Raw genomic sequence first — 25,126 nt, 5'->3', positions numbered from 1 at the left:
AGTGCTGGGATTACAGGTGTGAGCCCACACCCGGATCTTAGTGTTTGCATGTTGTATTACTTTTTATCCTTTTACTTTCAGCCTACTTATGTCATTATGGGGTTTGTTTGTTTGTTTGTTTGTTTTTGAGACAGAGTCTCACTCTGTCACCCAAGCTGGAGTGCAGTGGTGTAATCTCAGCTCACTGCAACCTCCGCCTCCCGGGTTCAAGCAATTCTCGTGCCTCAGCCACCCAAGTGTCTGGGATTACAGGCACATGCCACCACTCCCAGGTAATATTTGTATTTTTTTTTAGTAGAGACAGGGTTTCACCGTGTTGGCCAGGCTGGTCTCGAACTCCTGGCCTCAAGTGATCTGCCTGCCTCAGCCTCCCAAAGTGCTGGGATTACAGGTGTGAGCCACTGTGCCCAGCCTTCTAACTCCTGATTAACTGGCTGTATGAGCTTGGGCGAGTAAATCTCTGTTCCTCAGTACCACTTCCCTTCATCAGGTGGGAACTCTCCCCTGACAGAAATTACCTAGCACCATGTTGGCACCTCTCTGGGGTCACTTTTGCCATTACATTCTGCTTTGCATTATTAGTTAATGTTGTGCTTTGCAGAGTGGAAAGAGACTGGCATCAACAGATCTAGCTTTAAATCCTGGCTTGGTCACTTACCAACTGTATGGCTTGGAGAAGTTATCTAATTATCTGAACTCTCATTTCCCCTTCTGTAAGTCTGGAATATTGATACCTAACACATTGGGTCATTAGAAGGTCAATAGAAGGAATAATTGAAATAAAGTATGGCTGGGCCCAGTGGCTCATGCCTACAACCCTAGCAGTTTAGAAGGCAAGAGGATCACTTGAGGCCAGGAGTTTGAGACCAGCATGAGCAACAAAGCAAGGCCCCATCTCTACAAAATAAAAATAAAAAATGAGCCGAATGTGGTGGTGCATGCCTGCAGTCCCAGCTACTCAAGAGGCTGAGGTGGAAGGATTACTTCAGCCCAAGAGATCAAGTCTGCAGTGAGCTGTGATCCTGCCACTGCATTCCAGCCTGGGTAAAAGAATGAGACTCTGTCTCAAAGAAAAAAAAAAAAAAAAAAAAAAAAAAAGAAGAAGAAGAGGGAAAGAAAAAAAAAAAAGAAATAAAGTGGCTGGGTGCAGTGGCTCACACCTGTAACCCTAGTACTTTAGGGAGCCGAGGTAGGCAGATCACTTGAGTCCTGGAGTTCAAGACCAGCCTGGGCAACGTGGTGAAACCGTCTCTACAAAAAATACAAAAATTAGCTGGGCATGGTGGCATGCACCTGTAGTCTCAGCTACTCGGGAGGCTGAGGTGGGAGGATCGATTGAGCCTGGGAGGTTGAGACTGCAGAGAGCCGTGATTGCGCCACTGCACTCCAGCCTGACTGAGCAAGACTCTGTCTCAAAAAAAAAATAAAAATAATAATAATAATAAAGAAAGTATGGGCCGGGCGTGGTGACTCGTTCCTGTAATCCCAGCACTTTGGGAGGCCGAGGCAGGTGGATCACCTGAGGTCAGGAGTTCGAGACCAGCCTGGCCAACCTGGTGAAACCCCGTCTCTACTAAAAATACAAAAATTAGCTGGGCGTGGTGGTGAGCGCCTGTAATCCCAGCTACTCGGGAGGCTGAGGCAGGAGAATCACTTGAACCCGGGAGGCAGAGGTTGCAGTGAGCCGAGATTGTGCCACTGCACTCCATCCTGGGCGACAGAGTGAGATTCTGTCTCAAAAAAAATAAATTAAATAAATAAAGTAAGTAAACAGTGCCTGAAACCCAAGGCGCTCACTAAAAAATATTTGTGTGAACATCGTATAGACCTCTCACCACACATACATACAGTAGTAGTCTTGGTACCTAAGCACTTAGCTTAAAACATTTATATAGTGTGGACTTAGTGTCAATATTGATACTGCATTTATGCCTTGGTTTTCTTATCTTTAGGGTAATGATACTATCTGACTTACTGCACTGAATAGCTGGAATAAAACTGAAAAATATGCCCATTTATAATTGCCTCTTCGACATTCAACCATAACTTACGTATGTAGTTTCTCTTACTAGACTGCAAGCTCCCTGGGAACAAGAATGAATCATTGGCTTCTCTGTAGAGAGAAATGGAATGGAGCTTAGGGCTCAGTGCATGTGAGTGGAAAGAATCATTCACAAGCCCCACATTCTACTTGGAGCAGTCCCCAAGCTGGGAGCTGCCTCCAGCCAAGCCCACTATCCCCTTTCAGTTGCTACTTTCGCTGACTTTACACAGGTCAAGTGTAATCATCACCCAAGTTTACTTCAGTTTGTCTTGAAGATAGTGTCCTAAGCTTCTTAACCCAGGCCCCAGTCACGAATGGCAGCCAGAAGCCTGGCCTTGAGCTGCTGAGATGTTGAGGAAGTGAGCAGGGACCAGCAGGGTCTCTCTCTAACTGCGGCACAGAGCCAGTTCTTGGTGCCAGCCCCAGAGGATGGTCATTCTGGGAAGCCTGAGCTTGGGGGCTGCAGGTAAAAGGCCAGTCGGAGAGCCCACAGCATGAGAATAAGCTCCCGGCCTTAGCACCAGCAAAATGACCCCTTCTCAGAGTCCAAAGCTGCTGCCCACTCAGCAGTAGCACAGGGAGGCCCCTGCCCCTGGGACCCATCCCAACCACCTCTCTTTGCCCTCATCCCCTGTTGGCTTAATTCCAAGGATCCTCCGCGATGGATTGGGATTCTCAGTCGGCCTTCGGAGCCATGCCAGGGCCACATAACAGCTCAATCAAGCACATTGATGCAGCAAAATTTGGTGGGTCAGCGCTGGAGGGCCTGGAGCTGCTCTGCAGCAGAAGTTTCCCTGTTGGATCTCTGGAAACCTCAAAGGCCATACCCCTTCTGAGACACCTTCTAACCTGCATCTGTATCCTTGGAGGCAGGCAGGGAAGGGGTTGAGCTTAAGATAATCTACTCAGCCTGCTGAGGGCTTCCTCTGAGGGCTCTGGGCTGCTTAGGAAAAGGGGAAAAGGGGAAAAGGAATTCTTCAAACAATAACCCTCATAGCACGTATTGAGTGGATGCTGTGCCCAGCACTGTTTTGACTACTGGGTGTGCTTTCTTGTTGGCCTTCCACCTATAAGTAGGCACTATTGTGAATACCATTTTACACATGAGGAGACTGAGTCCTAGAGAGGTGAAGAAACTTTCCCAAGGTCACAAGGATCCCAGCTAGACAAATGACCACTCCTAGCCTTTGTCTCACATAATGGCTTGAAGGGGAAGAAAGAATTTATTTTGAAATTAACCACGGTTCTTGGGCTCTCCTGCAGGATTTCAAGTGTGCAGAATGCGGTTGGCAGAAGGTGCATGAGTACTTCAGAGTTCAAAAGCCCTGGGTTCAGGTCCGAAGTCAGCCACTGCCTAGCTCTAGCACTTCAGGCAAAGTGCTTCAGTCAAATGGGGCTAGTAGTTCTGATCTTGCAGGGCTATTATGAGGATCAGAATAACACACTCAGCATGCCTGGCAGCTGGTGGGTGCTCAGTACATGGTCACCATGGCTATTCCTCTCCTCTGCCCTCCCTTGGCTGAGCGGGTGCAGGCCCCCATTGCTGCTGGAGGCCCCATCATTGACTGCTCCAGCAGCCCATTGGAGTAAGTGGAAGCAGCTGGGAGAGGGGTCGGGGGAAGAGGGGAAGGGAGGGGACAGCTTGAGAGCTTGAGTGACTGCAGGCCAGCCCTGAGGGCCTCACAGGGGATATAGGCCCTAGCCACAGGTGCACCAATTACTCTCCCCTCAAAGAAAGCCTGGGGTTCACTTCTCCCCCACCCCCGTTTTCCCACTCTGCTCAGCCCTGACCTTTCTGCAGAAGGCGGTGGCAGCTCCGCAGCACCAGTCCGCTGGCTGGTCGTTTGTCTTCAGGTTTCACAGCCTCCCTGAGGCTCCCAGTGCTTTGCAAGTTTTCCCTCCCTTTCCCAGCCACTTCCCAGTTAGCCTGGGAGCCTCTTAGTGGCAGCTCGGGTTTCATTCCTGGGAGCTTTGTTCCAAATGGAAGTTTCTGGTTGGGATAATCCCTGGGTGTGAGTGGTCAGTGCAGGAAGAGCCAGGAGCCTCTCTGGGAGGCAGTGGGAACAACCCCACCAGTCCAGGTGCTCTGAGGAGGGAGCAGAGCTGCGCTCCTTGTCCTGGAAGCACCTTCCCATCGAGGCCCAGGGGCTGACCCTGGGCAGCAGGCCTGGAGCCCACCCACCTCTCCTCTGGTAGGTCCTGGCCATCATCCTCTCTTGGATGTCCAAGAGAGTTTTGAAGGGTTCAGACCCTTCATCTCCTTTACCACCTGCTACAGTTGAGATGCCAGGCACAAGAAGCTGAAGGGACCCCAATCCCTGAGCCATCCAAAACAAATATTGTGTAAGTCTATTTTATAAAATAGGCTTCCATACAGGTTTTGCTCAGGAAAAAAGTTTCTGTTGCTAAAAAAAAAATTTTAAGCAAATAATCTAATTCAAACCTTTTACTTTCCAGATGAGGAAGTTAAGGTTCAGAAAAGACAAGTTTCCCAGAGGATCCTACAGCAATTCCATTCTCATCTGTCTTCTCTGTGAAGGCTCTTGTGAGCCACGCAGGCACAGTGCCTGGTGCTAACCCACGTGTTACCTGCGCCATGTTGTATAGTAGACTCAGGTTCACTACTCTGGGAAGCCCAATACATGGGCCAGCCTGAAGGCAGGGACCTTGCCACGTCCACCCCACTCTCTCCCATAATTCAATACTCGGTGTTCATGGAATTCAACTGGGACTGAGCTAAGTGGAGCTGAACTCCAGCAGAACCAGCCCAGGGTCCTGTCTTCCACCAGTTTTTAGCTGCCTAAAAACCAGCCATGGCCAGCACACTCAGCATTCCTGCCCCCCATCCCCTAAACCCCAGCGTCTTCACACAAACCCTGCTCTTCCTGTCTCAGCCTTTCCCACTCCTCATCAGGAAGGCCTGTCTAACCATGGCCATCTGCTACATGGGAGGCCTTAGGAGTCAGGGATCTATCCAACCTGTGCACCATTGCTTCCCAACACTCTACTGCCTGGCATATAGGAAGTGCTCAGTAAACCCTTCTGAATCAATGCAAGGCACTAGGGAAAGGAAAGTCTTCGCATTTGGCTAGAGGAAAGGTCAGAGCCTTGAATGTCAGCTCTCTGTGTTCTCAGTGCTTCTCTCTTTTTCTGTTTTTCCCAACTCCAGCAACTCAGGCTTGACTTTTCCCCCATTTGCATGGGCTTATTTGGAGTGAGGAGGGGGGAGGCAAAGCCAGGTCTGAGGGGCAGAGAGGCAAGAACGTGCACACTGGCCCCCAAGATAAGCAGGGAAACCATCCCCCTTGCAGCCACCACATCATCCGTCCGTCTCAGTTCTCCCAGGCCTTCAGGGGCCCGGGCCTTTGGCAGCCACACCTGCTTGGATGAGTGGAAGGGATGGGGAGAGGCCAGTCAGTCTCTGTGTGCATGAAGGACCTTGCCCAGTCTCTTTCCCAGCCTCCTGGCTGCCTTAGGCCCTCAGCTGCCAGAGCTGTTTCCCCAGGAAAGCAGTCTCCTTGCAGACTCTGCTCCTCGATGCCTCTCTGATGATGCCACTGTGCAAACCTGGGCTCCCAGGGACTTAGCTCAGGTGGCCCACCTCCTCTCCCAGATTCCCTCCCGGCAGTAGCCACCATCACTGTTAGGAAGCATTGTTAAGGTAACCGCTGGACACTTGACACGCTCATGTTAACTCAGTCCTGGCAACTCCTATGGTGGAGTGATTCCCTGTTGTGCAGGTGAGGAAGTGGGGGCTGGGAGAGGTGAGCTGACTTGCCCCGGTTAAATGACCAGGCAGTGACAGAGCCAGGATTCAAGCTCAGGGCTGCTGGACTCCAAAGCCCTTGCCCCTCACCCTCACACCAGGCCACTTCTGATTTCTGGCTGTCCCTGTGGCCATTCCTCTGACTTCCTTCTCCGACTCTGCTGAGGCCTGGAGGATGCCACAGCAGTGTCAGAGCAAATGCCAGGGGTAGAGGGAGTGAAAAAAAGGAAAATCCCCTTTTCTTTCCATTCCGTCTGTCTACCCATCCTGCTGGTCTGCTGAAAGTGCCCAGATGGGGGCCTGCTTCCTGAGGCCGGGTTCCTGCAGAGGGCCTGCCACCAATACCAGAGTCTCCCATCCCTCACACACTTGTACACACTCATACCAGGGTTCCCCAGGCCAAAATAGCAACTTTAGACACCACCTGCTTAGGCTCTGACCGCCCCCCACACTCAGCACAAAGCTGTGGCTTTAGCCATTTGGTCACTCGGCTCACCTTGTCGTCAAGCTTTTTTCCCCAGAGCCCCAGCTACCCATCACACCTCATTTAAGGACACCCCTAGCAGCCACCCTCTCTCCCTGGGCTGCTCTCACCCCTTCTCAGGAACCTCCTCTGCCACTCAGCTCAAGAGCCCCCACCCCCAGCACCCCAGGGAAGATAAGACCTGCCTTAAGGGAAGTGGCTGGAACTTGAGCCCAAGGTAGAGAAGTCAGCCCAAACCCTCAGAAGCCTACGTCCCAGCGTCCTGCTGACCTGGCCTGTTCTATCAGAACTGAGATCAGGCAGCTCCTACATGGTGTATTACCCAGGATGAATGTTTTATGAGTTTGCTCTTCATTACCAAGGGCTCCTTGCAGAGCGGGGGAGGGGGAGGGTGTAGAAAAAGCCCAGGGAGAGACTGGGCAGGGAAATGGGTTGGAAGAGCACGGGGTGGCCCAGGTGTGTTTATGATGGGACGGGGGCAGTTCTTTGTGAAGAAATATTCTGCAGGACTTGGTGATATTTGTCATATTGAGATGATTGAATGTCAGAGGCTAGAAACAGGGAAGAGTCCAAGAAGGTAGTTTTGGAATCTGGGTTTTTGGGGGGCTGCATGTATGGGGGCAGAGGGACAGCTGGAATTGGGTGTTGGCCCAGGCCACCCCCAACATCTGAAGTCACCGACCAGTCCTCTATGAAGTTGGCCTGGGTCTCAGGACCACAGTGCTGTGGCTGCTGCAGGCTTTGCTATTCTGCCACTCTCAGGTCCCAAGCCAGGCATCTTCCGGACCTATGGTGTCAAGGGAATGCGAGGCAGCACACTGGCCAGAGCTCTATTCAGGCTTCTCTGCGCTCCCTGAATGCCATGCCCAGGCCTGGGCCCTTGTTCTGAGCACCTCCAGCCAGGCGCTCACCTACAGTCCATCTGAGTCTTCATGACTGGGGACCTGGCCATATCTCCAAATGCCAATGGTGGGGACCTTGGTCAGCAGGGCAGAATGCTGACTGTCCTCCCCCAATACCCACTCCTCCATACACAGACAGGGAAGGAATGGCAGGAAATGCTCCCCAAACCCACCCAGGGGCTGCAGCCAGTTCCACTATTGCCAAGAGAGGGGCTAGGGAGGGAGCTAGACCGCAGATGGAGCCGGAGCCTCACTCAGGGCCTGCCAGCGGGGGTGGTGGGGGGGTGGGTTTTTCATGAGGGGTCAGCTCTGGGGCCTGCCCAGATGGACAGTTACTTCTTGAGGGTCAGCAAGAGATCCAGATGGGGAAGGGGGCAACCAAAGGGACCTATTGGCACAATCCTCCACGGCAGCATGGGACTTGGGGATCCCCCTGGAGTTCCTGCCAGCTCCCCATCTGTCTTGCTACCACTTTCTCCTCCTCTCTCCTCTGCTCTCTCTGGCTCTTAGTTCCCCCTCACTCTCTCCTGTGAAGTCCTCTGGTTGCTACGGAAACCCGATGGTGATGAAGAAAGCAGAATTTGGGGAGGTTCTGAGATGTCCAGCCCAACAGGCCCTGCCTAGATGTCTGCCTGTCCAGGTTTTGGAGACGTTTGTTGCAGCTTGAGAAAATGATGGGGGGGCCTGTGCCAGACAGCCTTGGACCTTTTTTAGTAAGCAGTGCATGTCGGATGGGCAAAGAGAAGTCACCCATCCCAGGACCATCCTCAGGTCTCCCTGCCCTTCAGACATTTCCTAACGCCTGACCCATGGCCTGGATACAGAGGACTCCCAGCCTGCCTTCTCCGCAGCTGCCTCAGAACCTGCTCTATGTGGATTGCTTGCACAAATGTTTGCTGAACACCCACCATGTGCTGGACACCATTATAGGCACTGGGCGTTCATCAATGAGCGATTCAAACGAAGTTCCTGCACTCCTGGGAGGTAAGGGTAGAGTAGACCAAAAGCAAGTAAATAAAAACACAGGATAAGATCAGATAGTGATAAGTGTAATGTAGAAAATAAAGCAGAGGCCGGGCACAGTGGCTCACGCCTGTAATCCCAGCACTTTGGGAGGCCGAGGCAGGTGGATCACCTGAGGTCAGGAGTTTGAGACCAGCCTGGCCGATATGGTGAAACCTCATCTCTACTAAAAATACACACACACACACAAAACACAATTAGCCAAACGTGGTGGCACCTGCTTGTAGTCCCAGCACTTTGGGAGGCTGAGGCGGGCGGATCATTTGCGGTCTAGAATTCGAGACCAGCCTGACCAACACGATGAGATTCTGTCTCTAATAAAAGTATAAAAAAAAAAATAATTAGCCAGGTGTGGCAGCGCCTGCCCGTAGTCCCACACTTTGGGAGGCTGAGGCGGGCAGATCATTCGAGGTCTGGAATTTGAGACCAGCCTGACCAACATGGTGAAATTCTGTCTCTAATAAAAGTACAAAAAATAATTAGCTGGGTGTGGTGGCGCCTGCCTGTAGTCCTAGCTACTCAGAAGGCCGAGGCACGAGAAATGCTTGAACCCGGGAGGTGGAGGTTGCAGTGAGCCAAGATCATGCCACTGCACTCCAACCTGGGTGACAAAGTGAGATTCCATCCCCCACCCCCCTCCCAAGAAAGCAGACAGTGACAGCAGAGAGACCCACGTCACACGGTCGGCCAGCCAGTGATTTGGAGGAAAGACATTCCAAGTGGCGAGAACAGCAAGTGCAAAGGCTCTGAGGCTCCCTGGGCTTGTTAGAGAAGCTGGAGGAAGTGTGTCCAGGGAGCAGCAGGCAAGAGGGAGGGCGGGGAAGGAGCGGAGTTCCACAGGCAGAGCATGGAGAAGCTTGTGCTGGTCTGGAAATGAGTTTGAATTCAAGTGTGGGTATGTGGTGGGGGTAACACAATCAGATTTGTGTCTTGAAGATTCTGGCTTCTGAGTGCAGAATGGATTGTAGGGGGATAAGAGAAGAAACAGGAAAAGCAACTGAGGTGGGGGGGTGGGTACTGCCATAAGCCAGACAAGAACTGATGATGGCTTGAAGCAGGGTGGTAGCAGTAGATAGGTAGATAGGGTGGGTGGTGGATGGGTTGGACTGGAGAGATGTTCTGGAGGGAAAGCCAGCAGGAACTCCTGATGAGAGGCAAGGGTGATGCTCCCAGGTTAAACTAGCCCTGGTTTTTTGCCACCTCCTCTCAGCCCTGGGGTTGAGTGGGGGGTAGGGAGTAGGGAGACAGGATGACATGAAACTTTTCCCTAGCCCCAGGTAAAGCTCTGGACTCAGAATCCTTCTGTCCTTCCCCTAGGTCATCAGGCCACAGCCCTCTCTGCTTTTCCCCCTGCCTACCTCATGGGCCACACAGTCTCAGTCTTCTTTGCCAGTTCTCCCTCTTCGCCTGACCTCTAAATGTTTGGAGCACACTGAGGCTTGGCTGGCTCCTCTCCTCCATCTCTGCTCACTCCCTAAGGAATCCATCCTGTCTCCCGGCTTTGAAAATCATCTGTGTGCTGAACACTCCCGGATTGCTATCTTCACACTAGACTTCTCCCCTGAATTCCAGACTCACACAAAACTGCCTACTCATCTCCTCTTGAATACGTATGTAGTCAGCTCAGATGTAACATGTGCAAAACCAAACTCCTACCCTTCCCCTCCAAATCTGCCCATCCTGGAATCTCCCCCATCTCAGTGAATGACACCTCCATCTTTTTCGTTGCTCAAGCCAGAAACCATGGAAACTCCTAGACTCCTCTCTTTCCACACAAGCCACATGCAAATCCATCAGCAAATCCTGTCATCTCTACTTGCGAAAAATGTCCAAAACCCCACTCTCTCCTCACCATCTTCCATTCACTACTATCTCTCACCTGATTATTGCGGTAACCTCATAACTGGTCTCCCTTGCCCTGCTACCTTCTAGTCTCAACACAGCAGCCAAAGCAACCTTGGGAAAACTTAATTCAGATCATGTCACTCTACTGTTGAAAACCCTCAGTGAAATTAGCTATGCGTGTAATCCCAGCTACTTGGGAGGCTGAGGCAAGAGAACCGCGTGAACCCAGGAGGCAGAGGTTGCAGTGAGCCGAGATGGCACCATTGCACTCCAGCCCGGGTGACAGAGGGGGACTCTGTTTAAAAAAAAAAAAATCCTCAGTGGTTTGCGGTCTCATCCAGAGTCCAAGCTGAAGTCTTTTCAATGGCCCCACATGATCCGCCCTTTGCCAGAAGGTCTCTGCACCCCTTCTGTCTCTGCGACCTCACCTCAGTTTCTGTCATTCTCTGCTACCCCCAACCCCCAACTGCACACCCCCAAGATCCTCCCTTAGCTGTGCCGCAGCCGTGGTGGCCTCCTTCCTGTCCCCCTAATGCAGTGTGCCTTTGCAGTGGCTGCTCCCTCCACCTGGATCGTCCTCCCCCAGGTATGGGAATACCTTACCCTGATGGAGTGTGCTCAGACCCAAAGTTATCCACAAGGTCTTCCTGATCACCTTGTTTAAAATCGCCACCACCCTTCACACTCATCCTCTTCTCTGGAATATTGAGATGACTGAATGTCAGAGGATAGAAACAGGGAAGAATCCAAGAAGGTGGTTTTTGAATCTATATTGGTCTATGTGGTGGTTGTCACTGACTGATGTGTCCTCCCCGACTAGAATATGGGCTCCAGAGTAACAGGCATTTTTGTGTCTTATTTTCTGCTCTGTCCCCTCACCCAGGACAGAGCCTGGCACATCATAGGCACTCAGTCAAAATTTACTGAATGAATGAATGGAATTAAGGAAAGACCTGCAGCCTGCAGGAGGCAGCCTGGATCTGGGAGGGGAAACCCAATTTCTAGGACAGCACCAGCTTTGACCCTAGCTATGGTTCATCTGGGCTGCCGTTGTCATCTGTGGAGGGTGGGGAATTCCTGAGGCCCTTTGTAGCAGCAACATTCTAGAATGATGCTTGACCCTGGCCTCACCTGCTTCCATTTGGCTGAGGGAGGAAGGGAGGGGTAGAGGCAGGACCTGGTGCTGTGGAAAGAGAGAACTCTTGCTCGTTTTTTCTAGTCAAGACCCAAGTGGACTCTTTGCTGGCTTTGAAAGGAAAGGCATTTCTGGTTTGTACTTGGCAGGACTCTGGGAGCCCTGGGTGGGGAAGGAATGAGCCAGGGGGTGCAGCCCCAGCTGCTGAGTGGGGACAAGTAGAGGCCTGGCCACTGGGCCTGGGTTCCTCCTCATGGAGACCGTCCTTCTGGGACATCATGGGGAGGAGACAGGAGGAGAATTGAAGTGAGTACTGGGGAGAGGGAAGGCTGGATAGGGCCTAGTGTGTGGATCGGCTGGGCTCACATGCAGGCCCTCAGTGGGTGTGCGCGGTCAAGCCTTGAAGCAGCCCTCAGCCTGCCCCTAGGCCCTCGCAGCCAGCACCAACTCCGGGACCGAGTGGCAGGGCGCCTTTTGGCTGAGAGAAGTCCAGTCCTCCTCCCTTTTCTGGGCCTCGCAACAGCTCCCTGCTTGTTTTCCCCGAAATAAATGGGCTGAGCATATTGGGCCGGCAATAACCCCTTGAAATCAGTTGTTATCACAGTTAACAACCAGTTTGGCTTCAGTTCAGGCTGTTAACTATCAAACCACTAAGTGCCGGTAATGATTGATTCTTGGCCAGTTGCAGCTTGAGTGGGCTGTAAAACCCCATTAGTGAGGGCTCTGTGGAGGCAGCGGCTCTAAGATAAACAAGTTGATGGGTGCTCTAGCCCGGCCTAGCCCCAGTGCTCTGGGCGCAGCTCCCATGGGTCCCTGGCCTGGGGTCCTACTGGGAGTCAACCTCTTCCCAAAGCCGCAGGCAACCTCAAAGACCAGGTCCCACCCTTCTGTCCCCCTCCACCTCACCTTTCCCTATCGAGGTGTCTCTAGAAGGCAGGTCTGGCTCTCTGGAAAGCTCCCTTCTTCTTCCAAGAAGTAAACATGGCACAATCCCGTTGCCACCACCCTGGAGGACTCAGGCCTCCCCAACCTGGGGGCATGAGGATTAGCTTTAGCCAGTGACCAGCCTTGGCCCAGCCTGGCCCCACGTTGTGGCCAGGATCACAGGCGGAGAGCCTGACATTCCACCCCCCGCGCCAGACTCCCTCCTACTCAGTGCCTTCCCCCAGGAATTGCTCTCAAACAAATGAAATGTGGGTAATTACGGGGCTAGGGGCTGGACAGGAGACCGTGCAGATGAAAGCGTTTCCTGGACGGTCCCTTCATTTGCATGGCATCAGAAGCTGCTCAGAAGGTGTGACTTTTCCCACAGTGAGACCCCAGCTCCTTGCACAATAAAGCCAGGCTGCTCACCCAGAATTAATTAAAGGGGGAAGGGAGCAGAGGAGGAGGCACTAAGAGCTGGGGGAACTGGAAGAGAGACATCTAGGGCCCCTTCGCTACATCCAGTGTCTACGCACCAGCAGAAACCCACTCTCTCCAGAGCCCCTCACCGCCTGTGGCAGGCCACGAGAGGTGGATGGACAAGCCAGCCTCTACTGCCAGGCTTCCCACTAAGCCTCGAAATTCCTGATCTGCCGGGGTGGGCTAAGCCTGGGACTTGGGCCTGAAACTTGGGGAGGAAGCCTTGGGTTGCTCCCTACCCCAGGAGATGCCAATGGACAGAGCCCTAGAGGAGGGAAGTTTCTAGACTGGCTCAGTAGCTGGGCTGTGGGACCAGCCCGGGGCATCCACAAGGAAGGAAGCATGAGCAGCCCTAATGGGAGGCCTCAGTGATGAAGGCTGGGCCAGCTCTGTACTCAGGAAACTGCCGTGGGGCCTGGGCTCTCCTTTGGTGTGGCGGGACACCAGTATCACCAGTCCACACGCAAACACACACCTGCACCCTTGCCCATTCCCTTCTCTGCCCACACCATGACCTGCTCCACCACTCCCACAGCAGCCCTCCCTCCCTCCACACATGGCCTCCTGCTTCTCCCCAAGGCCATGACTGCCTTTAGTTCTGCGCTAGGCCTATGAGCTTCCCTTCTGGTGCCATCCAGTGCCCAGCTCCTCTCCCACCAGGCCCATCCTCCGAGGTGGGCAGCCTCTTCCTGGAAGACAGTTCCCCAGGCTCTTTGCAGCACCTGAGCTCAGTGCTTTCTGCCCACAGCTATCTCACCAGATCACCCAAGGTTAACACTTGTCCCACATCACAATTGTCAACACCAGTCTTGGCGGTCCCCCTCCAACATGCCCCCACCTTGGACCCTGGTAGCTGCTCTTTTCTTTCATTTTTTGAAGCCTGAGTCTCAGAAAGAACAAGTTCTGGAATCTCCAACCTGTCTCCCACATGGACCTAGGCACTCAGAGAAGCACTTTTTAAGAGGTTTAAATCCATGATTACAGCTCTGGTCCTAGCACATCCATTATTTCTGGCCCTGAGGTGGCCTGGGGAAGTGTTAGCAATGACCTCTGTAAAGCGCTAGGAGGTACACATCTGAGAGCTCCAAGGACTAGCTAAGAGCCTCTTCTTGCCCCTTTCCCTGCTTCTGTCCTTGCAGGAAAACCCCTCAAGTGACAGTGTCGGGATGATTGACAGGCAGGGGCCCTTAGGCTGGAGGAAGGCTGCGATCAGAGCTGGCGCCTGGTCATCTGCGTCTCCCAGCCGCCCACCAGCTGCGGCAAGGCTGGGGGAAGGGGCTGACCCGGGCAGGACTCACTCTCCAGCACACATTTTTAATATGCAAGTTAAATAAATATTTCAATCATTTAATAGCCACCAGTCTGATACCCACTTCTAAGAGGACTGCCCTGTGTCACAGTCCTTTCCTCCCTGCCCCACCTGGGGGTGCAGTGGAGTCCCTGGCTGCCCAGTCCTGGGACTGGCCTTGCAGGTACTGGGGCCTCAGCAGCACAGGCTAGAGAAAGCCCCCCAGCCCCACAAACCCCCAGCCGGAATCCCAGTCTAGGCCACCAATGGGGCTTTCTGAGAGTTAAGAAGACAGACACCACAGCCAAGTGGAATACAAAAATAGAGCCTCTCTTTTGTTTAAAAAAAAAAAAAAAGCAACAACCCAACAGCAAACAATATCAACAACCGGAACCCAGGGCTCCCCCACACCTCCCCAGCTGCAGAGTAGCACACAGCTCATCTTGCTTGAGTTTTGGGTGCCCTACAGGATGAGGCTTTCTGTGGTCTGGCGTTGTGGGGAGGGCCAGGCAGCACCTATCGGGGCTCGGGGGCCCAAGTCCTCTGGCTGCCACGCAGGCTGCGCGTGAAGGGCGGGTAGTTGAGGAACTCGAAACGCAGGCTCTGCTCGGTGGTGTGGTGGCCCCGGGGCAGCCGCTTCATGAAGTGGACCTCACGCTGGTGCTGCCGCGTCTTGGAGCCCTTGCGGGGCCGGCCCTTGCGGGTGAAGGCCATGTACCAGCCCTCGTACTTGGCATTCTGCAGCGCTGTGTAGTTGTTCTCCAGCACAATCTCCGTGAAGACGCAGTCCTTGCCTTTGCCGTTGCTCTGCAGGTAGGGGAGCCAGACACCAAGTTACAGAGCCCCCCCAGCAGAGGCAGAGGGCGAGCGGCCCCAGACAGCAGGTGGGCACCCCAGCAGATGGCGAGGTGGGCAGGAGCTGCAGCCCCACCCCCTGCCTGGGCACCCGCTCTCTAATCCCTCACAACTCGCAGCCCACCCGGCAACTTCCTGTCCTCCCAGGCAGCAGTGACACATGGTTGTCTACGGAGGGGCTGGGCCCCAACACAGAAAGACAGAGAGAGGGGCCCAGAGCCTGCCTGCTCTGGCCTCCTGCCCACCAGTCTGGCCACCCGTCTCCCCACCTGCCCCTCTCACCCCCTCAGGACTTCGGCTCCCTGGCCCCAGGGCAGCCACCCTATGGGGGAGGGGAGGCCTGGGAGGAGATGCTGAGACCCCAGCCCTAGAAGCCCAGGAAGCGGGGAGCTCGAGGCTGGAGAGGAGCCGTGACTAATGGAGCCATTTCAGAGCTCGGCCGAGGGGCTGGGCCTGCGGCTTACTGAACATTCCAAATGCTGGTACCATGTAATTGGACATAATAGCAAAGCAATTTGGCGATTTGTTAAAAAGATATATGGAATTTACCAACACCCCCCAGCCCCTTCCCTAGCCTTCATTCTTCCTCCTTTGCCTTTTCTAGTTTTCATCTCTCAAACAGCTTCCTTCTCCCTCACTCCTGCACCCAATCATGAGGTAACCCCAAGATGGCCCTGTGGCCTTCTGCCTACCTTGTTGGGATCAGAGCACAGGACTGTCACGGAGGAGTCCAGCCAGCCCAAGCCACTCCCCAGGTCCCGCGGACCTCACCTGCCTGCTGGGGCCTCACCTTGGCGATCAGCTTCCCCTTCTTGTTCATGCAGATGTAGAGGCCCGTCTCGGCTCCTCGGACTCGAACTCTGCTTCCGAAGGTGTCCGTCTCCACGATGAGCTTTGCTGTCAGAGAAGGTAGCAGGATGGCTATTGGCAGATCCCTGACCCTAGCTGGTCCACACACTTGTCACAGCCCAGCAGCAACTGCTCCAAAGACCAGGAAGCCAAAACATGGACTCTAGCTCCAGCCCAGCTACTAACATGCTGTGCAACCCGGAGAAAGGGCTTTTCTGGACCTCAAGCCCCACCCCTGGGTTTACAGAGGGCAGTGGATGGGATTATGGTTTTCAAACTGGGTTCTCAAGAGAGGTCTTGGGACCATCAAATTGAAAAGGCTGAAGTGCCATTCCTTCCACCCTCTTTTTAAACCAGACAGTGATGTCTCTTAGATTGAGGCTCTAAGTAAAGTTTAATTGAATCAGAGTTCCATAGCTAATCAAAAGATCTCCGAGGATCCTTCCAACTCCAAATATTATGTGCGTGTGTCTCACAGGTCATTACAAACACTTGGGTGAAGTGGTGACCTCCAGTCCCAAGGCCAAAGATGAAAGCATTGTCTCCTGTTTCTGCCACTTTGGGTTCTAACTCACAGCTTTGGCCACCCCCAGCCCCTCAACATCACCAGGCTCTGCTCTGCTGAGAAGGTGCTAGGGATGGGGACAGCTCTCCCTAAACACACAGCCCAAAGCAGGCTGCTTTCCCAGAATCTCAGACACCTGCCAGGAGGATCCTGCCTCTTCCCTGTGGCTTCCCAGTCACCAGGGTCCCCAGCCCAGTGTCTAGAAATCAACAACTCAATCGTCTTTTCTCTTTCATCCTCGTCACAGCTGGGCTTCTCAGCCCAGTGACCAAATACCTTCTGTGGGTGAGGAGGAGGGAGAATCGTGCTCACTGGCCTCTTAGTCTGGAGGCCAGGAGGCAAGGCTGAAAGATTCTACGCCTCCTTTCCCACTCCCCTCCCCTTAGACAGCCAACTTGCCACAGAAGCCTGTCCCGTTCACCTCTCTATGCAATCATCTCTTATAGGCTGTCCTCAAGAAAGTAGTGAGTCTGACTTCACTGTTTGGGAAGGGACAGAAGGCGCTGGCTCTCCTGCCATCCCTGCCGCAGAGCCTAGCCTCTCGCCTCCTTGAGAAAGCAGTTCTCAGACTTAGCCTGCATTGACATACGGCACCTCCTCTGTCCCTGAAACCCATGGCAGGGATTTGGGGCACCGAGGTCATCAAGTCAGTCATCACTGCTCAGCTTGTAATGTTCCCCGCTTCACACAGGCTCAGTGCTGGGACCAGTGGCCAAGCCCCCAGTTTGGCCCCAAGTCAGCAGGGAAATGCAGCTGTCACCTCACTGCCTGCCCACCTCCTCCTGGACCTAGCCAGTCTGCTCATCCCTCTCCTGCTCTGCCTTCCACAGCAAGAGGCAGCTGTTTTTAAGGGCCAGGAAGGATGCTGACTGGAGGAGTGAGAGGATGCCACTCTGGGGATTCTGGCCAGATGTGGCAGGCAGGGATGAAGTAGGTGCCTCTGCATCTTCCTGGGGCCAGTAAAGAAGCCATTGAGACCTCTCTGCTATTCTCCTGTCCTGGCCGAATACCCTGAGCCTCTGTTCTTAGGGCCTCCAGCTCCTATCCTGCTGTGGGGCAGGAACTAGGGAAGGCGGGAAACCTCTTATATGGCCAAGGAGAGAAGTGAGCATCAGGCTTCCTCTGATGTCTGAAGATGAATTCCACCACATCGGCTTGGCTTCTGCTTCCTTCCCCAAAATCCAAGGATGCTGGGCCATTTGCTCTGATAGAGCAAACCCTGGAAGAGCCAGGCATTCGTCTCCTCTCCTTAGAAGCTGAGAAGGGCAGCAAGCAGCTACTTTGGAGGGACAAAGGGATGGTAGGCCTGCTCTGCCAGCCCAGCAGGGGAGCTCGGCCACCGGGCAGGCCGCCCCCGCCCCACCCCAGAGAGCCCCCTCTCTCCCATGTCGGTTGAATTTGCTCCGATCTGGGGAGCTGGGGCCGCAGTTTACGGCAGCTCTCCCGACCGGGCTTTTGGAAAGCTTAACATTTTCAAACCTATTCTTCCACCCCAGTGACAGATTTATCCCAGGAAAATTATGTCTCCTCCTCCAGCTTTGAAGGGAAGTCAGCTACGTCGATGCAGAAAAAATGCAGCGAGACATACTCGATCCCCCAAACTGGCTCAAGAAGAGGAGAAAGTATTCAGGAAATGTTAAAAAAGGTGAAAGTAAGAAGAGTTTTAATCGCTCTGCCAGACGCGGGGGTCTCTCCAGAGATTCAGAGAGAACAATCTTGAACCTCTTTTTTAACATTTACAGACTTGCAACTCCTTTCAAACTCCACATCTGAAAAAAAGCTCGTTCTTTTTCTGTTTTATATCATTCTTCATTTTTCTTCTTAGCTCTTAAAATGCCTCACCTTTTTATTACATTTTAATAGAGTCTTCCCCTCTCCTTTCATGCTTGTTTAACGTGGTCATTATTTAAAGGTTTTTAAACTCACAATAATCGCTCTCTAAAAACAACACCAGCCGCCCAGAGGGCTTGCTTTTCTCTTGGTACATCCAGGACTCTGGAAATTGGCCCCGTTTCAAGGCAGGAATATTGAATGTTTTAGAAATCAATCAGTCCTCAGCCTCTCTGCCGGCAGTAGCTCTCCGCACTTGCCACCCCACAGGGAGCCGGGAGCCCTGCCCCAGCCGCCTGTGTTCCCAGGGGAGTGGAGCAGGGAGAGCCCCCTTCCAAGCCCAGTTTCCACGTGTAATTGACCCATCCGATTAAAGTATTCAAGGGTTTCCAGCAACCCCCTTTTCCAACTGGGAGAGTTGAGGGGATTTCTCTCCCTTCTCTTTCCCACTCTCCTTTTGTGGGCCCTGGCGACATATCCTCTTTCAAGCGCTTCCCTTAAACCTAGGCCCCCTCCCCCTGAACCCCCTGCCTCCACCTGCAGCTGGGGAGGAGTGTATGAAGGGGGGAGGTGTAAAGGGAGATTCCTAGGTTCATTCATTTGCTGGGCAGGGAAGGGGGCACCTGTGGCCAAGTACTCCCCCAGGCCCCTTCCCTAGCCCTCTCTTCCCCAGCTGACCCTCAAGACACCTTTCTGCCTTAACTCCTTCCCTTCTGAGCTGGGGACCCTGCAGGCCCCCGGCCAGTGCACTTGGGACTGGCGGTCCAGGCGCCGCGCATCCCATAAGCTACCTTCAGTGCGCCTTACCGAAGGGGTCGCCGTCCTCTGCCATGGCGTTGATGCGCTTGTTGGCCAGGACCTGCACGTGCTTCCCGCTGGTGCGGCTGTAGAGTTGGTAGGTCCGGATGAGGCGGCGGCTGAGCTGATCCGTCACCAGGCTCTGCTCCCTCACATGCTGTGTAAAATTAGGTGAGGACTGAACAGTTACCTTTAGGAAATTGAAAAATACACAATACACCATTATAATGCTACTCTGCCCAGGGGCCCGAGTGGCCCCATCACCCTGCGTCCCCCTCACTGCTCCAAGCCGCCAGCAGGTGCTGGGGGTTCCCCCAACATGCCAGCCCAGGCCACCATCCCCCACCCAGGCAAGTCGGGCAGACCCAGCCCAGGATGAACGAGCCCCAGGGAGAAGCTGGACCCACCTGTTGGGAGACACCCTGGGGCTCCCGGCCAGCCCCGAACAGGGAAGCGAGCTCCCTGCCCAGCGCAGGGCTCCCGCCCGGGCCTTCCTAGAGGAGCAGGGCGCTTTTAAGTAGGGAGGCAGCCCTCCTCGACCCCTGACATTTATAAAGACAAATTTACGGAGCAAATGTTGAGAGTGCAGGGGACCTGGGCACCCGATCGTTGGGCCAAACCGGCCACAAGCCTCCCCCGAGGGGCGCTGAGAGGGTCTCTGCTGCAGTCACCCGGCTTCCCCTGACATCGAACATCCATCCCCTGGCCCCGGCTGCCCCCTTCCTCGGCGGCTGGGTGTTCCCTATGCCCCCAGCCGGCCAGGAAGCACGGGGGACAGTGCTGGGCTCCGAGACCTTCGTTTCTATCCTGGCCACTCACTCGCTGTGTGACCTCAGGCGGGGTGCTACCTCTCTGTGCCTCAGCTCCCTCCTCGGGGTGGCTCGGGGCTGGGTTTCTAAGGTGCCCTCAGCCCTCCCGCGCCGGCCGCAGAGTCGGTCCCGGTGCCCCCGACCGGCGCTGCCCACCCGGGTTTCCCACCGGCGCGCCCGGCCCCCGCCTCTGTGCACCCCTCCTCACCTGGGCTTGGAGGCAGAGGACCAGCAAGTGCAACAGCCTGTGGGAGACAAAAGCGGGCGGGAGAGAGAGGCGCGGGTGAGGCGAGGGGCGCGGCGGGCGGGCGGTGGGGCAGGGCGGCGCGGTACTCACAGGCAGCTCAGCGCGGAGCGGGGGCTGCCCATGGCGCGCGGCCCCGGGGCACCGAGAGCCCGGCGGGTCACGCCGTCCCGCGGGCGGCCGCGGGGGGACGCGCGGAGCGGGGCGCGAGCGGAGAGGGTGCGGGTGCGGGAGGCCGGCGGCGATCACGACGCGGCTCCGCGGGTCCCGTGGAACGTCGTGCTCGCCGCGCCGCACCGAATCGTTGTGCGCCGCTGCCGGAGCCGGTGGCCGCTGGCTGCTCGGGAGCCGGAGCGGGCGGGAGGGTCACGGGCTGGCGGGGTGGGTGGGGAGGTGGGAGGGCGGGGAGGGGTGGGGGCGGGGGGCGCCGCACCGGGCGAGAGGGGGGAGCGCGGGACGGGCGGCGGGAGCCCGCAGCCCCCGGCTGGGAACTGGGGCCTGGATGCAGCCCGGGGCGGGGGCGGGGCGGCCGGGGCGGGGCGGCCGACGGGTTCGGGATTGAGGGTCTGGGCTAGGGGAGGGGTCTGGGGACCCGCGGGAGGGGCGGGGGCGGCCGGTCTGGGCGCCTCCCCCTATCCCCGGCCTGTCCCTTCGCGCGCTCTCCGGGCCCGGACGCGCGGGGATGGGAGCGCCTAGGGCTGCGAGCTCTGCGGGCCAGGAGACCCCGGGCCTGGGCTTCCCCGACCTCCCGGAGCGCCTGAGTCCGGTGGGGCTGGGTCTCCGCCTCCGGGCCCAGACGCTTCCGCCGCCGGCTACGCAGCGGTCTCCGAGCCACCTACTGTGTGTCCCGCCGGGCCCCTGGGAGCGGCCGCTAACCGTGCAGCGAATGGCTGCGCACCCGGCCCTTGCGCAGTGCGTGCCGGTGCCACCTGGACCCCGCTCCCCTGTTTCGGCCGCGTGCCCCGTCCTGTCGGTCTCTCCAGTGTCGTTCACTCTCCCGAGGAGGCCCTGGGAGCCAGAAATGCCTCCTCCTCCCCCCACCCCATTATCACCATCACCCCTTCCCCTGTGCCCCTCACCACACACACACACACACACACACACACACACACACACACTAGCCTGAAGCTTGAGGAGCACCCCAAGCCACCTGTGTGGAAGAGAGAGCCCGGAAGTACCTGGCAGGACCCACTGTCCCCCTACCCCAGCAGGCAGCAGGCGCAAAAAAACCCTCAGTAGCTTTTACTGGGGGAAGGGACTTCCATCCAGGCCACCCAGCCCTTTCTCCCTCAAAGCCCCATTCGTTTTTCATTTAACAGGTATTTACACACCTACTGTATTCTAGGCAGGGGCTGGTCAGCTGGGCCTGGGGCATGGGAGAAGGTAGGCACTTGTCTAAGCCTTTCCTATCCCCTCACCTTGTGGCTTCCCCCCTGAGGTTTCTGGAAACCCTGAGCCCCCACGCTGCTTCTGTGGGAGCAGCCTGGGTGGACAGAGATGCCCTGGGACAGGTGCCCTGTGAGGAGCAGGTGATGCCCTACCAGGCTGCTGTCTTCACCCACAACTTCCCCTTCCCCCTTCCCCAATGACCCTCCATTCCCCTGGGGGTAGGGCTGGAGGGTTTGGTGTGGTCCCAGGAAGCCATTAGGCCAAAATTAGCGGCAGCCCTAGTCCAGCGGCACAGCCAGGCCCTGCCTCCCTCCCTGCTCTGTGTCCCACCTTTCCCTGTGCCCCATCTTTCCAACTCCCAGCCATAAATGCAAACACTGAGCAATGGAGAGATGGGAAAACAGTTAGAGGGTGCGTTCCAAGATCTTATCCCTCCTCAGAGAAGTAGACTTCCAGAGCACACCTGCCATCCCCCTCCAGGAATCTGTTCACTGGGCTGTTGCCCACACAGACCTTGTGGCAAGGACCATGACTTACGAGCTCAGAAATCACAGCTCGTGGCACAAAGCTGGGCAGAGCTGTTCTGCAGTTAAGAGTTCATTGAATGAATGAATGAATGAATGATGGGGAAAGTGGCTGAGCCTTTGGACTTCAGCCTATTTGCAACTTCCCCAGGAAGACCTGCCTTCACCTCCTCCCAACAGATTATCACCAGCAACTCCACCAGTTAGTGAGCACTTGTATCTGCTACAGGCTTGGCAGGCACTGTCTCCTCTAAAGCCCATGGGGAGGTGGGTCCTTCAGGCGGAGACAAGTCAGGTGGATACAAGTGGCCACAGCCCAGGCCAGCCCTTGCCTTCCCTGTGCTCTGTGTAAGGCCTGAGTCACAATTCGTTGAGTGTCTGTTTCCCTCTCTGCACTGCTTCACGTGGGCAAGGGTGATGTCTGTTTGCTTGTGGTCTTACCCTCATCCTTGTACACAGTAGGCCCTCAAGCATGTTTAGTTGTGTATATAGACGAACAAATGATTGAATGGAGAGATGGAGAGCAGGCACTTCCTGTAAGAAATGGGCTTTCTCCCACCATGGACTCTCTGAACATCAGTGAGATAAGCGGAACAGGGAGTAGGCCCCAGGCAGGGGTGAGGGTGACCCGCCCATCAAACAGTGTTTGCATGGTCCTGGGGTCACAGCCAGAGCCACTCTGGCTACCTGCCCCTCCCTGGAATGGGGGTAGGGGCAGAGCCCCTGGCTGAGACCAGCATTCAGCTCCAGCTGTGGAACCCTCAGAAGATTCTGAGGGCCCTGGGTTGACCCTCAATGGTCTTCAGCCACCCTTCTTCCTCTGCCCCAGAGATGGGCGTCCTGGGATCTGAAGGGTCCGAGGTCAAGTTTCAGTCCTGTCCCAGCCTCTGCCAGGGAGCCTGTGCTGGACCAGGATTCCTTTACATTTGGATTTGGAGACCCTCCTGAGAAGCGGACCCTCACCTAGTTCGTTGAAATTCTCATCTCCCCAAAAGTCCGTTTCTCTGGGGGAGAGGAGCAGATGGGGACAACCCGGGAACAAGCACCTGGCTCTTCCCCAGCACGCCCCGTGACTGACAGATGCAAATGTCCCGCCGGGCCCCCGCAGGCCGCTCCCTCCCTCGCTGGCTCGCCCGCCTCCCGGCCAGCTCCCTCCCTCCTTTATCTTATCAAAGCCCGGTAATTACAATTGCTATTTTGTTTCCTCGAATCTGCAATCAGAGCTCCCTGGCCCAGATGAGGGAGCGCCTGTCAACTTGATCGCTGAGTGACAGCCCGGCCACCTTTCCCGGCCGCCCCCACACTCCGCAAACACAAACACACACACGCACAGACACAAACTCCCTCGCCAGCAAACACAAACACACACTCCTCGCCAACACAAACGGCCCGTCTCCGCAGACACGCCCTCGCCGGCACCCAGACACACTCCTTCAGCCTATTTCCAAACGCACCCCTCGATCCCAGCCCAGCCCCCGGCCCCTCCAATCCCCCCCCGCCGGAGACCGCAGCTCGCTCCGACGCGCGCTTCCTGTGCCGGGCGTTCAAAGCGCCGCGGACTCACCGCCGACCGTTCAAATGCAAATCGCCGAGACTACGTTAAGCACTTCGGCCGCTGTCTGGGAGTCGTCTCCCTCTGCCCCCAAATAGGAGCCTGCCCTTCCTCCAGCAGTCGGCAAACCCCGGCGTATGCCTTCATCCCCCAGGGGTCTGAGGCCACAGTGAGCCGGCAGCGCTCCTACTGTGCGCTGAAGGGGAGAGAAGAGGGCTCGAGGAGAGGCGGGGGCGAGGAGAGAGGAATAAACCTTGCCCAGCTGTGTCCGCGGGGCGCCCCAACCGGCCGAGAAACTCCTGGGCCGAGAGGCTGATGTGGATTGGGTCCCCACTGCGGGCAGGAGCGTGCTCGGCGCAGGCCCGCGCCCACCGGGAGACAGACCTGGAAAACCGGCGAGGAATGCAAGGAGCGATCAGTGGCATCGCGGGGGATGGGTGGGGTAAATATTGGGGCGGGGCCGCGCAGGGGGTAGATGGGTCAGCTAGGGAGGCCTCCCCGGAGAGAGGACTCAGCCAGTCTCCCGCTCCTCCTGCCAAGCACGTGCCGAGGACTTTGGAGGCTGGGGCCAAGAGGAGGAAGGGAAAGAGGAGTGAGAGCCACTTCCCCGCTCCAACTCAAGTCGTTCGAATGAATGAATGAACGTATGCACGCGTGCATGCAAACCTCAGTGGCTTTCCCACGCCTTCTGCCCAAGAGTCGGCCGCCCAGGGCAGTGGCGGGACTCGGAGGCCCCGGCCCCACGGCGCCCGCCGGGAGCCTCTAGAGGAGGCCGGGTGAGCGGTACGACCACGAGCGGCTTCAACCTCGCCCGCCAGAGGGCGCCAGCCCCGACTTCCCTCTCCCTGCCGACCGCGCTCCGCAGCGAGACCCATGGTTCCCAGCCAGGCCACCCCTCCGCCGGGCTCCCCAGCGAAGCATTTTTAGCAGCGTCCTCCTGGAGCGGAGAAAGGCGCCTGCGACCCAGATCGCCGCAACACAGACGGGCGTCATCTCCCTTTGTCCTCAACTTGAGGAAGAGTGAGGTTGGAAATTGGACCCCTAGTTCCTCACCACGGGCTAGGGGAGAACCTCCTTCACTAGGGATGCGCTGAAGAGTGTGCGGGTCAGTACTGCGGACGCAAGATCTTCAAAACTGACCTCACCTGCCGCAGAACCACCAGCCTGCTATATCCCGGGGCCCCTCCCCCTTGCCCAGAGGCTGGGGGTGGGAGTTGGCCTGACCCCCATCAGGCCCTGTTCTCTGTCTATCCTCAGCCTGTCTGGCCCCAGGTTGTCTGGGGAGGCAATGTTTTGTTTGTTTGTTTGTTTATGGGCATTGACAACCCTCCCCCCCGCCCACCACCAACACAGCTGCTGAACTGCTGACCCCAGAGCTGGTCACACACACTCATCCTCAAACCAGGTGTGTCAGTTCTTCCTGGCACAAAGGCAGCCAAGTGCCAGAACTACCTGATTCCAGGCACCAGAGACCCCCAGACCCCACGGTGTGTGGGGCACAAGAATCCCTTAGTCCAGGAGGCCAATTCCCTGGGGCCCCTTTCTGCCCCCATATGCCAGGCCACCCGGATTCTGGTTTCCCTGTCACCCAATCTGGCCAGTCCCCTCCATCTGGCCCCCGGAGTCAGGTTTCTCTAAGGGCCCAGCCCTGCTCAGACAGCCTGCAAGGCTCAAAGGAGGAACGAAGCCTGGTCCCGCCCTGCCCTCACAGGCCCTCTGTGGGCCAGAGCCCCTCGTGGGGCTAGGGACGCACATTCCTCAGGCTGCCTAAGCCCGCTTATCTGCCCCCTGCCCATCAGCCTGAGTGCTGACAGAGGCCC

At 56.1% G+C, this 25,126-nt stretch overlaps 1 protein-coding gene across 5 annotated transcripts; it reads right to left on the bottom strand.

Annotated features, from left to right (window-relative positions):
* Positions 1-14,200: 14,200 nt before the first annotated feature.
* FGF8 (fibroblast growth factor 8) lies at positions 14,201-24,431 on the bottom strand. Of its 5 annotated transcripts, none has more exons than XM_030808077.1 (6): positions 19,935-20,180; positions 19,806-19,842; positions 19,196-19,282; positions 18,798-18,978; positions 15,537-15,643; positions 14,201-14,698 (listed from the first exon to the last, which is right to left on the bottom strand). In XM_030808077.1, exons 1-6 carry the CDS (start codon positions 19,964-19,966, stop codon positions 14,408-14,410), a joined length of 735 nt encoding a protein of 244 aa, XP_030663937.1. In that variant the 5' UTR covers positions 19,967-20,180; the 3' UTR covers positions 14,201-14,407. The 5 variants fall into 5 exon arrangements, with proteins under 5 accessions (XP_030663937.1, XP_030663942.1, XP_030663954.1 ...); XM_030808082.1 differs by having other exon boundaries at positions 18,798-18,945; XM_030808094.1 differs by lacking the exons at positions 19,196-19,282; positions 19,935-20,180 and adding an exon at positions 24,360-24,431 and having other exon boundaries at positions 18,798-18,945.
* Positions 24,432-25,126: the final 695 nt, after the last annotated feature.

Source organism: Nomascus leucogenys, chromosome 3, assembly GCF_006542625.1.
Source record: "Nomascus leucogenys isolate Asia chromosome 3, Asia_NLE_v1, whole genome shotgun sequence".
NCBI lineage: Eukaryota > Metazoa > Chordata > Mammalia > Primates > Hylobatidae > Nomascus > Nomascus leucogenys.
This window is presented reverse-complemented; position numbering and strand designations above follow the sequence as displayed.